Genomic DNA, 15873 nt, shown 5'->3' on the forward strand with positions numbered 1-15873 from the left:
AATCTCCTCCTGTGCCAGTCAGATTCAATTTGATAGTACACAACGGGGGGGGGGGGGGGAATTTAGAAGGAAAAAGTCATCACACATTGATAAATATGCATTCAAAATTAGCATCAAAGAAAGCTTAGATAAGAATAGATTTTTGTCTCTATAATTCTTCATACCAACAATGAAGAGTTAACAAATGGAAACTTCAGGTTACTTCAAAATGAATGCTAGGTGCCTACCCAGTTTTTCTCTGACTTGCATATTGTCCTTTTTTTGATTATTTGTTCTTTCTTCAATCTTCTCATCTTCATCATCCAAATCAGTTTCTGTTTCAACTGCTCCAGTCAGAAAGAGGGCTGGTGTTTTAGGTGGTTCTACAACTGTCTCTAAAACAAGAATTGTTCATTTTAATCATTAACATACTTATTAAAACCCCATTTACATGAGCTTATGAGTCCACTCTTGTTTTCTGTTGCACTATCTCTTTACAAGCAGCTCCAGAAATGTAGCATTCAGCTATATAAAATACCAACTATGACAATTACATCAAATGGCATAAAAACAAACAAAAAACACTGATGGTAGTATTATAAAGAATACAAAACTAGGTTATGGGAAAAGAAAAGTAAATTTGATGGCAAAGTTAGGTCTTTTCAGGACAGCCTTGGTAAAGAAAAAGAATATCTTGCTAAAGTCTTTTGCTCCAGCACTGTGGAGAGGTGAGGGCCAGAGCATGGAGACAAGCTAGTCTCACTATTCTGGCACTTTAGGTTCAGCTATGACATCATCATAAGTGTAATAAAGAACACATCTAACATATGTAGCCTTACTAATGGAAAGAAAGCTGAAGTTACCCTGGATGCAAATGGAGTTGCCTGCTTGTCTCTTTAATGAATTTAAGTGAGATAATAATAGTAAACCAAACATATTTTTATTTCAATCATGGGATAATCCTAAACACCAATCCAATATGGAATCATTCAGGCTTACCTTACTTTGGTAAACCAGTGTAAGCTAAATAAAGTCTGTCAGATTCTTATTTGTCAGGAGTCCAATTTCCAGTTTACCAGAACCTCAATTTCCAGTTTATCAGAATTTCCCATTTGCCAGGGCCTCACTGGCTTCCTGTTTTCAACAGAAAGCAGTATGACCCTTACAAAAACTATTTAAGCTTATCCAGGTAGTTAAAGTTTCCTTTGTGCTTGTTAATACAAAACTTGACTCTTTATTTTGAAAGCTCCAAACTAACTTTCAGGCCAGATACTTTCAGATTCCAAAATCTCTAAATTTGTATATTCTACAAATTAACTTTTTGGAAGATTTTCTCTAAACATATAAAAGTCACTATAATTCTCTTAGAAAGCTTTGGTAGGGAAAAAAAAAAAGGAAAGCTTTGGTAGGCTAGTGGCTAGTAAGTCGTGCTTCTCACCCAAAGGTGCATGGTTTGAATCCACCAGCTGTTTCATGGGAGAAAGATGGTCAATCTCCTTCTTTGGCCTTTACTTCCTCTGAAAATCTACTGGAGGGTCAGCTATAAGTCAGTTCTGACTCAAAAGTACTCAACGACAACAACAACAACAACTTTATAACTAGGCCCCTCTCGAATCCCCTTGCTTATTGACACTCCATGCCCCTGCCCGCCTTCTCCTGCCACTCCCTTCCACACGTTATTCGCACTGAGGAAAAGGAATTGTATCTTCGTCCACTATCCAGAACCTCCACTTTTTTCAACTCCCTTTGCTGATGCAAGTAAAGGTGATGACTTGCTTCTTGCTGGGACTGAGGATTATATCCATATAAGAATTTAACAGAGAAACAGCAGGAAGACCCTTCCCACTGTCCAAGGGATCACTGATGATCACAATAAAAAGAAACAGTGAAGGTGTTTAAGAAGAAATTTCCCCACAATAGTACTGTAATTGAGAATCCAGAATGTGGAGAAGTAACTTAGCTCCAGCGTGACCAGCACAAGAACATATACCAGTTCCTTACAGAGATTGAACTAGCTAAGGACACAGAGATTGGACTAGCTAAGGAAGACCAGGGGGTTTAAGTGCTTGTGACTCACTGATGCCTAAGTGAGAATTTCCTTACGAGTAGAAAAATTTCCCTTCTGTCCCCTGTCACAGGTTTAAAACCTTGTTTAAAACAGCCTGTATAATGTAACCATTTGGGTTCTACTTTTAACTTAGACTAGTCTTAAGTCCTTTATCCAATAAACTAAAAAGAGCCATGATGGGGTGGGGGCTGAATGTAAGTAGGGAACTCTGGTGGCAATACTTCTTATTGAGGTGCCTTAACCAAAGAACTGAATGTCTCAGTTCAAACCCAGCAGGGCTACTTGGAAAAAAAATGGGCAGTCTCCTTCCATTTCAAGTTACAGCCTCAGAAACCTGATAGAGGGTTGGTATGAACTAGAATCAAGCCAACAGCAGTGAATCTAAAGTGCTGATGTGTTTAATTACACAACTAGTCCTTCATTTTAAACTGAATATGTATTCCCATAATTAACAAATAATTATCCAATAATTATCATTTATAAATTAACACTTAGAAATTGAAACACAGTTATATATTTGCACTATAATGAAGAATTACTATTCTTATCAGTAAAATAAAAACAAATGTTACTTCAGAATAAAAAACATTCTGAATTCATAGTAACTCCAGCCAAATCCATGTTCTATTTTATCTCACTGCATATGAAGGAGTAATCAACAGATCTGAATTAAACACATCATCAGGATGAAAATGAATTCTATATTTGTAAAATGCCTTAAAGTGAGACAAATAAAAGCTCCTGGAACAAAAGGTGTCAACTCTTTATTCAAACATAATTAATAAAAAATTCAGAAGGTTTTTGGGAACATTAATTCCAACTCCATTCCCAGAAGTTCTCGGAATTTAGTGCAAGCAAAGGTTGCAGTTCTATCATTTGGATTGACACTGAAGAAGCCAAAGGAAACTTTTGTTCACCCCCAAATGAATGGCTTTATTTCACCATCACTACATTATATGAGTTGGCAACTCATCCTATTCAGACTTACAGAACAAGCCCACATCCCTCTTTTAAGTTGATGTGTAATCAGAAATGTAAATCTTGGGCCAGGTTTTAAAGACATAAAGGGCACTTTTGTTGAACTATTTAGAGGCATAATGTTGTCATGTGGAGCATATTGGCATATACTCCCCATCAGTGGAATTGTAGCCCCAGTTGCATTCTTTAAGTTTAAAAATAAACATGTCGTGAGAACAAGCCCACAGATAAACTATTTCTCAAATCTCAAACAACATGGAGAAGAAATGGAAGAATTACCTCTATGTGAAGGTTGCTCAAGTGAAGAACTGGGTAAGACTCTCTTTTTTCGAAGCAGGGTTAGGTGTACCACCTGCCCCGTATTTCGCAATACTTCAACAACATCTTGATTGGTAAAATCTTGGATATTCACACCATCAACCTAAAATATTTAGAGACACATTCAGGAACAGTAATTTCAAATTTAATGAATACCTTAAATTATGGTAAAATAACATAACATTAGATAATTCATTTTATTCTTTAAATAAAGATGGTCAACTGTGACACAGAGTTCTCAAGTCATCTTATCATCAAAGATCCTTAAATAATGCAAGCTGTTTGTTCTCTGCCACCAAGGTATACTTTCAATAAATAATACTCAAAAACTAATCCATGGTTGCTGAATAAATTCCAACTCAGTGATCCTACAGGAGAGAACAGAATGGTCTCAGAGGGTCTCAAGGCTATATTCATTACAGAAGTAGCCTGCCACATCTTTCAATGATGGAACAGCTGGTTGATTCACACCACTGACTTTTTAGATAGCAGCTAAGTCCTGACCACTGCACCTTTCTGCAAAGATGACAGCCAAGAAAACCTTACAAAGCAGTTCTACTATGAACACTTAACAGTAATTCCAATTCAATGGTATTAACTTTGGCTTTTTTTTGGTCTTATTTTTATCAAAATTGAAGATGTCATCACATGCTTCCTCTTTCTATTAAAAATATTTTCCAGGAAAACATACTGATTGCCATCCATTTAATCTACTAAAAACCATGCCCCAAAAAAGTATTCTAATGATCTAAGTGAAGCACAATTTTCAGGACTGACCAGGCCTTCAAATCCTAAAAATCATCAAGATATTTCCTGAATTCATTCTGTGGAAGCCAAGAAGTCCTTCCTGAGATAGACTTGGAGGGAGACGCCAAAGATTCAAATCATACTAACAACTAATTCTCTGAGAAAATCATTAAATTACAGAGAGATACATATGAAGCCAAAATTACAAAAGGTGCCTTCAAGTCTTCTCTGACTCACAGCAACCTCACATGCTTCAGAGTAGAAGTGAACTCCACTTACATGCACAGCTGTGAATTTTAGGAATCATAACTAGACCTTTCTTTCAACTCTGTGAGTTCAAATTGTCAAACTTTTATTTTAGTCATCCAGGAAAACCAATCTGAATCTTGAAAAGGTAACTGTTACATTCTCAACTGTATTAAATACACAAACTTTGAGTATATGCAAAATCACTAGTAGAAAAACTATTTTCTATTAAGATTTAAAAGTGTCTTCTAGAAGAATGCTATGGCCTCTTCACTGATATAGAATATTAAATTACACTGCTTCATTTTACCTTATACACTGTATCCATTGCTAACGTGGTTCAACTTGGCTCAACCCATTGCTTTCAAGTAAGAAACAATGCATAATTGACCCTCCTCTGAGTTTCCAAGGCTGTAAACGCAGAGGGAGGCGATTGTTCAAACCATTCCCAAGTAGCTGCTGGTGGATTCGAAGCAGCAGAGAAGGATGGTCTTTGGGTTAGCAGCATTACTCCATAGAGACTCCATTAGATCTCCCTATGCAGTTAATGAAACTTTTATTTACTGAGAATAAAAATAAATATATTTGGCATCAAATTAGAGGTCTGTGTATAGTGTAAATATTTTGAGCTGATAATGAGGAGATCTTAGTGCTTCAGATGAAAGACTTAGGACTCTAACATCCCCTGCTGACTAAGCTATATAGCACAAGGCTCTACATCAACACACAAAGAATCACCAGGAGTAACAACCAAGTCATCAGCAACTGATGGAGCCCAAAATAATATTTTGTGGGACTAACAAAAACTCTAACCTTTGTAAAAACTTAACAAAATTAAACCATTTCACTTAGAACATATTTGAATAAACTTTTTCATTTTTAACTTGATTCAGCACTAAAAAAGAGGCGAGTTACTTACAGCCACTATTTTGTCATTCTCTTGGATTTGCCCATTGTGGTATGCAGCGCTGTCAGGTATTATACTTTTCACATATATCCCTGAAGCTTCCCCTGAAGGTGCACAGACATATGGAAAATAGAAAGAAAGTTCTAATTAGATCTTGATTGCAGAATTCATATCAAGAGATTAATTAGCTAAATGGGCTGACTGGAGTCTTTATAAATACTATTTTGAACACAAGCAGAGAAAATGATGGTTTATTTCAAACTGTCAACATCACAAGTGACCAGAATTTGAAATTATTTGACTGATGACTATTCTTCTGAAAAATTAATCAGTAATGGAGCCTTGATGAAATGCACTCCAGTTTGCACTAGAGAACAGGAGAGGCCAGGCTGAGTCTGATCCTGTTTCCTTAGTCTATTTCCATTTTCACTGCTGACTTGGCATAAGCCTTGATCATTTTTCAGATTCACTATGCTAAGCCTGCTAACAGGTCTTCCTGCACATATTTAGTTCAAAACTCATGTCAGTTTCCCCTATTACAGATAAAGGGAAAATACACATGACCTTTAAAACTTGAATAAGCATAGCCACATAAAACTACTATATATATATATATATACACACACACACACCATTTTCTATGTATGTTTGTGTGTGTGTGTGTATATATATAATTTTCCCTGTGTGTGTGTGTGTGTGTGTTTGTGTGTGTATACACACACACAGAGAGAGAGAGAGAAACAAGTGGTTACTAAGAATTACAACTACATAAAAATGTATGCATGCCTTTCCCAAGTATTAGGAGAGAACTATTTACATTTTTTTAAAAAGGTCCAGAAAGATACAGATGATTTTACCTTTTGTATCAAAAAATAAGGTATGCTGCTTTTAAAGGAGAATTTTAACATTTTATTGTGATTTAATCAAACTTTACAGAGCAAACTGGACTTCCACTCAACAATTCATGCATATTAAGTTTAATAACACTGATTGCAATCCTCACATGGAAATAACTCTTCCTAGTTTCTTCCGGTATTTTGCATTTCTTATTCCTTTCCACTTCCCCCTGTAGTCCCCATTGCCTATCTCATTCCCTTCCTTATCCCTTCCTGCCTTCTAAGGTTTAACCTTGCACAAATGCTATGTTTCTTTACATTCTATGATTTATTGTTCTAAGAAGTGGTACCTCCATAGTAGTAGTATTATATTACAAGTTTGTCTATTATTTGGTTGGGTGATGAGTCACAGAGGTGATCTGAGATCCAAGTCCAAAGATTCTAACTGACCAATAAACCTGGTTCTTCTTTATTATTCTGAGTTTTGTAGTACATTTTTTCTTCCATTCTATTAGGGACATTCTCTTGTGATATACGTCAGAGCAGTCAGCAACAGTAGCTGGCACTATCTAGCTCTTCTAGACTCTGACTGTGGAGACTAAAGTTCACATGGCCCCATTATTAGGAAGAAGTATTTTCTTCATTCTTCTTCACTGCAGATGTCGAGACACAAAGAGTTATACATTGCTACTCATTAGATCTGAACCTCTGTATTTTTTAAAGTTTGGGGTTTTTTTATTTTTCTTTCAAACATATATGAGACAAAGCAACGCTGGACTGCTACAAAAACACAGCAGACAGGGGTATATAGGAAACAACTTTATTTTGAGCAGAGAGAACATTTTTTTTAGTTCAAATGAACGTAAAATACTGTCTGTAGAATAAAAAGAAATACTAATGTTCTCCTACTGCCTATATCATGAAATGCAAATTTCACAAACATGTACACATTTTAGATACATTCAAGGTGTCCTATAATCTACTTTAAACTTCTCTTTTTTACTTCATCTACTACTGTAAACCTCCATCAAAAGTCTGGACACACAATTCCTGAGATTCTACTATGATTTTACCACTTATTTCATTCTTCTTTGCTATTTATCTACCAAAACCCTTCTCTTTTTTTTCTTTCCTTTTTTTTTTTTTGCCTACCTCAAGTATTTTTTTTTGTAAATGTTATCTTTCCCTTTATCAACCTACAATTATTCTGCTTGGTCATGAGAGCCTGTTTTGCTAAAGCACGTGTTTCATTTTTCTTTAAACAACTGAGAGTGATTAACACACCAGAACACACTTTTGTTATGGCCATTTTCCTATACCTACTCCTTATAACGAAGCAAGGTAACCCATGAAAAGTGTGATGAATGGAACAAAGAGAAATTATTTTTAAGACCATGTGAAAAAAGCATCACTTTCATCGCAATTGCAAAAATTTCTTTTGAGAGTAATGAAGTAGCATAAACATTCACATTTGGCATCACAAGTGTCAGACTGTCTCAGTGACCTATGAATCAGTTTTGTTTTCACTAGTTAAACAATCCTAAACTCCAGTAACAACTTAAATAATATAATAATGGTTAAAAAGCTTAAGCACGGATTCTTCCAAATAGACCTAGGATATTTTGAAGTTATGAATATAGGGGTTTTGCAACATTATTACACAATTCATACTTAGTTCTTTTGAAACTCATTTAAATTCTGAACCTGAAGAAGGTGCCACTTAGAACAATCTACAAGCCTGAAAACAGACATTTCATTAGGCTAAAATAGTACAAGGTGGTCTGACACGAATTTCACTCAGGATTTGGAATATATTAGCACTCTTAATTTTCCACCTGCTATAAGTATGCAAGATATTTTAACACATTAATCTTCTAATCTTGCTATTTAAAAGAAAAAAAAAACCAACCAAACAACTGGAACATTTTATATTTTTGCATTTCCTTTTACTAGCAGGTATTTGTGAGAAAAAGTTTATTTTCTTCACTCAATTAATCTTTCACATTAGAATAACTCATACAGTGAAAGTTTTTATATACTTGCATAAATGATTTGAGTATTTTTCAGATACTGAAGATAATTATCCTCCTGACATACTGTATTTATATGAAATAAAAATAACTAGATAAAATTGTTTTATCTGATTTTGCAACAATTAAGAAAAATGGCAATTGTTGTTGCTGGTGGTTGTCATGAAGTCAATCACAACTCAGAGCAAGACCATGAATAATAGATCAAAACCTTGCCCTGTCCTGCAAGGCCATGATCTCTCATCATGCTCCATCAAGCCCATTATTACAATCACTGTGCCAATCCATTTCCTTTAGGGCCTTCCTCTTTCACTGACCCTCCACTTTTGAAAGCATGATGCCTTTCTATATGAACTCACCCTCCTGACAATAACCCCAAAGTATTCCACCAGATGCTCCACTGGAGAAGGAGGAGCAATCTTCTCCTATGCCAGTTGGATCCAACTCAACGGTACACAGCAAGAAAAGAGGGGGAGGAAAATAACCCCAAGGTATATGTGCAGAAATTCCACTGTCCTTGTCTCTAAGGAACACCCTGATTACACTTCCTCTAACACAGAATACTTTCTTGCTATTTATAATATAAAATAGATGCAGAGCAAGGAAACATTGCATCATTTGAAATGAAGAAAGGAGTGTGTCAGAGATGCATCCTGTCTCCATACCTTTTCAATCTATTTGCACAACAGATTATTTGGGAAGCAGGGCTTTATGAGGAGGGGTGTGGCATCAAGAGGAATATAGCATCAGGATTGGAGGAGAACTCATCAATAACCTGTATTTATGCAGATGACACAACCCTGCTTGCTAAAACCAAGGAGGACCTGAAGCGATTGCTGCAGAAGGTCAAGGGCTGTAGTCTTCAATATGAATTGAAGCGCAACATCAAGAAAACAAAGATTCTCACCACTGACTAATAGAGAGCACCATGATAGATGGAAAAGAGACTGAGTTTGCTAACAATTATAATTCGCTCACTTGGTTCCACAATCAACAGTCTTGGCACCAGCAGTCAGGAAATCAAAAGACAAATTGAACTGGAAAAACTGTTAGGGATCTCTCCAGAGTACTGATGAAGTTATAATGTCAGTCTAGAGACCAAGGTGCACCTGATCCAGGCCATAGTCTTTGCAATTACTTGCTATGACTCAAAAAGCTAGATAATGACTAAGGATGACAGAAGAAGAATTGATCCTTCGAGTTGTGGTACTGGAGAGGAATCTTGAACATACTATGGACCACCAAGAAAAACTATGCCTGTCTTGGAGAGGATGAAACCAAATTTCTCCTTGGAGCCTAGGATTTTGAAGCTCCATCTCACATACTTTGGGCATGTGGTCAGGAGGGACCAGTTCTTGGAGAAGGATATCATGCTCAGAAGAGAGGATGGACAGTGCAGGAAAGGGAAACCCTGGGAGGGATGCATTGATACAGTAACTGGGGCAATGAGGGTAGGCATGTTAGAGACAGTGAGACTAGCTCAGGATAGGGCAGGGTTCAGAGCTGCTGTACACAGGGTTGCTATGAATCACAGGCAACTCGATGATATGTAACAACACAACAACAATATATGCAATACATCATAATAGCTAACTGAAACAATATTAAAAATGTATCCACTTTAGGAGAAGAGGTACAATTAAAATGTTATACAATGAATTGGACAATTAAAATTTTGGGTAGTTACTATCAAGCTGGCTGTAAAACTACTGAAGTAAAACTGTGTTAATCATTGAAAAGTAACTAGTTGCCATTATAGTTTTATTGTTCAATTTTAAATTAAAATCTTCAAGAATTTCATTTTACTGTACAGAAACTTTTACACCCTTTACAATTACTTCCAAATATAAAACAGAGATGATTCATTTACCTGTATGAGAGGTTCCGACATAGCCGACAATTCTAATCCCAAGACTCTGTCCATCCTTCTTAATGAGTTCAACATCATATGTTTCATAGAGGGAATTGTCCTGAAAGGCAAAATAGTTTTAGTTATATATCATGCTTAGCTACCTTACACTGTCCACTGCCACTGCATAGTTTCCCAAGTATTTTCTTGGCATCTGGGTGAGGCAGAGTTTTAGCCTGGTCCTCACGACCACAGACTCCTTGAGCTACTCAAAAATTTAAGTTACATTACAAAGCAAAAGGGAGATGATCACAGTGGAGCTATAATCACAAAAGCCCTTTCATTGAAAAAAATTTTTATTTATTTATTTATTTTTAATTTGGTGTACCAACAAATTGGATCTGACTGACTGGTACAGGCAGAGCTCACCCCTCCTTCTCCAGCGGAGCATCTGGTGGATTTGAACTGCGCAGTGCATCTTCTCACCACTAGGCCACCAGAGCTCCCTAACAAGAGCCCTTTCAAATTAATAGTCTGTATTTTTCCAATCTGGTAACTGAAGAGAAAGCAAAACAGAAATAAAAGATAATTGCTGGTTTGAGGAGGGAAAGGGTAAGCAGGATGTGGACAACTTTTAAGGAGCTCAAAAAGGCCCTCAGGTAACAGCTACACAAAAAAGTAAGAAACTTAGTTCTACAGTTGCAAGAACTACAGTTGCAAGTTGTGTTTCATGACCTGAATGAGCTTGGAAACAGACTGTCCTCTGAGTATCCATGGGAGAGCTTAGCTCAGACCACTCGACATTGAAACAAAGAGCTCATCTAGTTCACCAAGACTTCAGATCTACAAAACTTAGAGCTAACAGGCATTGACTTAAGCCATTGAATTTGTGATAATTTATTTTACAACTGGTTGACACAGGGACTGCAGCAATGGGCTCAAACATTAGAGATGATGAGGATGGGAAAAGGATAGGAGACAGAGTTCAGATCTGTTGTTCAGATCTGCTGTAAGTCATGCTCAACTTGATGGCACCTAACAACAACAACATAGAAAATCAATTGGAAATAAATTCAGAATGCTGGTGTCTGAAGGAATACTAAATATAAAGAAAAATTTAGAAACAAAAAGGCTAATTCTATAAGAAATGTTGTTGTTATGTGCCATCGAGTGGCTTGCAACTCATAGCGACCCTATGTACAAGAGCTCTAAACGCCGTTCTATCCTGTGACAACCTAGCCATCTCAAACGCATTCATTCCCACCACTCCACTCACAGAATCAATCCATTTCATCGAAGGTCTTCCTCTCCTTCGGTGCCCCTCACCCTGCCAAACATGATGTCCCTCTCCAAGGACCAGTCCTTCCTTGCAACATGCCCAAAGTATGTCAGACAAAGCTTCAGAATCCTTGATTCCAAGGAGTATTCCAGTTTCACCTTCTCCAGGACAAACCTGTTTGTTCTCCTAGCAGTCCATGGTATATTCAACACTCTTCTCTGGCACCACAGCTCAAAGGCATCAATTCTCTTTCTATCATCCCTATTCACTGTCCAACTCTCTGATGCATAGCATGTAATTGAGAAGACTAGCCTGGATGAGGTGCACCTTAGTCTCCATCCTGACGTCGTTGCTCTTCAGTACTCTTGAGAGGTCCCTCACAGCTGACTTTCCCAATGCAATTCATCTCTTGATTTCCTGGCTGCTGTTACCAAGAGTGTTGATTGTGGAACCAAGCAAACTAAAACTGTTAACTATCTCAATCTCTTCACCATCCATACTGATGCTGCCAATTGGCCCAGTGGTGAGAATCTTTGTTTTCTTGATGTTGAGCTTCAATCCATATAGGAGGTTGCAGTCCTTGACCTTTTGCAGCAAGCACTTCAGGTCCTCCTCAGTTTCAGCAAGCAGGATTGTGTCATCTGCGTTGTTGATGACTATATATTAATGTGTAAAACATTCATTCCTTGATTTGTAATTTAAAAGAGTAAATTAGAAAAACCAAACTCCTGGCCACCAACTCAATTTCAACTCATGGCTAACCTCTATGGGATTTCCAGGGCTGAGAATTATTATGGAAAGAGACTGCCCATCTCTCTCCTGTAAGTGGCTGGTGAATTAGAGGCACCAACATTTCAGTCAGCAGCAAAACACATCATACACCATCAGAGCTCTTTCAAGTACCTAAAAATACAATACTTTGCTTTTAATGAAAAGCATTTTTCTCAGAAAGAAAATAACTGATAAAAATTTTTTCTTAAAAGTGAAAAAAAAAAGAAGAAAAAGAATTATTCTACAGCCTAATCCCTTTCATTTCCAACTCTGTACTAGTTACTTAGGGAAGGAACTTTCGTTCCACCTCTAGTTAAAGAACTGAGGAAAGCATGCCTTTTCTTTCTTAAGTAAGATGTCAGTAAGACAATTTAGGAAGTGTCTGGGGGCAGGAACGTAAGCTTATAAAGCACTTAATATAAAATATTTCACAGGCTATTTTATACTTTAAACGTAGACACTGAAAAAAAAAAGTTTATATATGAGGGAGCTTTGGTGGCCTAGTATAAGGAGTAGTGCTGCCAAGCCAAAGATACACAGTACAAATCCACTAACAGCCCTACAAGAGAAAAGTGGACAACCTCCTGTGATTTACTGACTCTGTAAACCTGCTGGGGGGTCAGCTATGAACTGGATCCAACTCAACAGCACATAACAACTATATAAAAAGGAGTGACGTAGTTCGGAGTTTCACTAGTACTCAAAGGTCCCACTCCTCTGGCCATTCTAATCCACCAGCCTCTCCATGAAAGAAAGCTGGACATCCTCCTCACATGCAATTTACAGCCATGGAAATGCAATGGAGGATCAGCTAGGAGTTGTAACCAACTCAATGGCAAAGAGAGAGACAATATAAAAATCAAGCAAAAGATATAAAACTTATCTATAACTATCTTCCCGTTCATGGTGATGTTATGCATGTCAGAATAAAACTATGCTCAGGGTAAAAGCATTTTATGGCTCATTTTTGGAAGTAGAATGTCAGGGCACTCTTGCAAGCCTCTTCTAGGTGATCTTGAACCAGTAACCAAGCATGTTAATCATTGGAATCACTGTATCTCTTCTTTTACCTTATTATCTCTTATTTATTGTTGTTGTTAAGTGCCGTAGAGTCGTAGGCGACTCATAGCAACCCTATGAATGAAAGTCCTCGACCCTTGTGTGACTTTCATCCTTTCTCCAGGTTCATAGGGTTTCCGGAGGCAAGCTATTTACAGAAGTGGATGCCACTCCTGCTTCCAAGCTTTATTTAGAACCTATAAAATTGCTGGGGATAGCTTAAACCAAACTTGAAAGACTCAAATTCTAGGTTTACAACTTATTTTCTATTTTACTTGTACTTCAGTTTCCTCATCTATAATATGTACTCTAACATTTATTTTGCAAGATCATCATGAGGCTGTCAGATGATCTGAACTATTCCAGAAGCTTCAGTTGTTGTTGTTGTTTATTATATTATTATTATTATTATACTGTTATTACTATTATTATTATTATTATTATTATTTGTTGTTATTATTATTCTTATTCCTCACCGAATCAAGTTGTTTTCTACTCACAGCAAGCCTCTGGGACAGAGTAGAACTGTGCTTTAGGGTTTTAAGGGCTGTATATCCTAACTGAAGTAAACTGCCCTGTCTTTCTCCTAAAAAGTGGCTGTTGGGTTCAAACTGCCAATATTCAGGTAGCAGTCAAATGTTTTAACCACTGTGTCATTAGGGTTCCCAATATATAATTCACAATTAGAAAAAGATACTTTTTTTCTTGATGTGCAACATCAAATCAGATCTGACTGACACAGGAAGAGACTGCCCCTTCTCCAGCAAAGCATCTGGTGGATTCAAACTGTGCACACTAGCGACTGCAGCGCAGCTTCTTGCCACTAGACCACCAGAGCTCCCTTAGGAAAACTTATTATTATTATTTTTTAAATTTTATTCTTTATTATTATTATTATATTATCATCATCACCATCAACAACATTTCTTGCCTTTTATTTAGTCCTCAGGTGAGGGAAACAGTGTCCCAGCTGATAATCAAAAGGTTGACAGTTCAAGTATACCCAGAGGTGTCTCCAAAGATAGACTTAATCTGCTGCCCAAAACCCAGTAGAGGAGCACAGTTCTACACTGATACACAAGGGATCTATGTGACAGCAACTGGTTTCACTGGTATTGTCTTTTCCTTCTACGCTCATATCATTAATACCTTCTGATATATTGATCTGCATGTAGCTCACTCTACACCATCTGGATGTCTTCTCATCAACTCAATAAAATAGACGAGGCAAACAGCAATTATTTTCAATTTACATTAGTGTACCAAAGGTTCAGGAAGACTGAATGATTTGTCATCGAGAAATAGCAAAAAAGGAAATCAAACTTTTCTAGTGTCTCCATATTAAAGTTTCCTCCCTCCACGCTTCCCTGGTCAGCATTTAGGCAGTCACTTACTTATGTGAATGGAATACTCCTACAATGAAAGAATTTCTCATTTTGCAGTGTATCATACTCGAGATTTCATTTATTTAAGATAAAAGAATAATCTGTATACTCACAAAACCAGGGCTCCTGTTGGTTTGAACAGGCAGGGCAACAGGTAAAGCTGTAGGAGTAGGAGGTGTTACTGAAATTTCACCAATCGGGTCTCTGGCCACAACCATCTTGACTGAGTTCCCACAGTTCCTCAGCACTTGTGCAACCTGCTCACTCGTCATTCCCTGCACATTCGTGCCACCAATCTTTAAGATGTGGTCCCCTGTTTGGAGTCTTCCATCCTTTAATTAGAGAAACAAAACAGAAGTATTACAAGAAATCAATGAGCTTGCTTCCCATTTTATCAACAATACATCAAGACTTTCAATGGCTAACAAATTCCTAAAAAAAATTAAAAAATAAATCTTTTTAATGACTATGTTATCAGAAGAAAATAATTAATCCCTTCTCAAACAAAAAAGGAGAAGTTCACAATCAGTAGGATAGTTTTTATTATATAACCAGAAAATATAACCAGTGAAGCTTTTGCTTACCATTACTGGTAAGAACATAAAGTATTCAGCCATTGTAAAAGGCAATTTGGCAATTTCTCAAAGAGTTAAAACACAGAGCTATCATATAATGTAGCAAGTATGCTTCTAGATACAAACCCAAAATAAATCAAGGATTCAAAAAAATAACTGCACATAAAAATTTGTCAAACATAAGGTACCAAATATGATGCAATAAGTTCTTTTGAAAGAAAAAATAATTGCACATAAATGTTCATTATAGAATTATTCAAACAGCCAAAAAGTGTCTATAACAGATGAGTTGACAAACAAAATGTCATAGATAATACATAGAATATTATCCAATCATAAGAAGAAGTTTTCTAATATAGATGCTACAACATATTTGAATATTAAAAATATTTTGCTAAATAAGCCAGATACAAAAGGAAAACTAGTGTATGACTCCACTTATAATGAAATATTCAGAAGGAGGTAAATCAAGAGATATCAAAATATATATGTCGTTACCAAGGGTTGGAAATAAAAGGAGAATGGGGAGTTAACTGTTTAAGATAAACTAGGGTTTTTCCTTTTTTTCTAATTTTTAACTGTGATTTGGGTGAAATTTTACAAAGCAAACAGGTTTGTTTGGTTTTTTAAATTATTATTGTGTGTGTGTGTGTACCGTCAAATCAGATCTGACTGGTACAGGAGATCTCTCCTCCGGCTCCAGCAAAACAACTGGTGGATTTGAACAACACACCTCTGGGATTGCAGTGCAGCTTCTTGCCACTAGGCCACCACAGCTCGCCAAAAACAGGTTTTACAATCAACAGTTCATACACATTTTTATTCACAGCACTGATTACAATGCCC

At 36.7% G+C, this 15873-nt stretch overlaps 1 protein-coding gene across 1 annotated transcript in view; it reads right to left on the reverse strand.

The window, feature by feature from the left end:
- Positions 1–15873, reverse strand: part of INADL (InaD-like (Drosophila)) — a 462714-nt gene that overhangs the window by 396650 nt on the left and 50191 nt on the right. The window contains exons 6-10 of the mRNA XM_006879774.1: positions 14566–14784; positions 9980–10079; positions 5256–5347; positions 3305–3446; positions 228–374 (exon numbers count right to left, since the gene is read on the reverse strand). Coding sequence (XP_006879836.1) covers positions 228–374; positions 3305–3446; positions 5256–5347; positions 9980–10079; positions 14566–14784 — 700 coding nt within the window. The remainder of the gene's footprint in view (positions 1–227; positions 375–3304; positions 3447–5255; positions 5348–9979; positions 10080–14565; positions 14785–15873) is intronic.

The sequence above is a fragment of the Elephantulus edwardii genome, unplaced genomic scaffold (genome assembly GCF_000299155.1).
Source record: "Elephantulus edwardii isolate Elephantulus edwardi_28Jun2011 unplaced genomic scaffold, EleEdw1.0 scaffold00005, whole genome shotgun sequence".
NCBI lineage: Eukaryota > Metazoa > Chordata > Mammalia > Macroscelidea > Macroscelididae > Elephantulus > Elephantulus edwardii.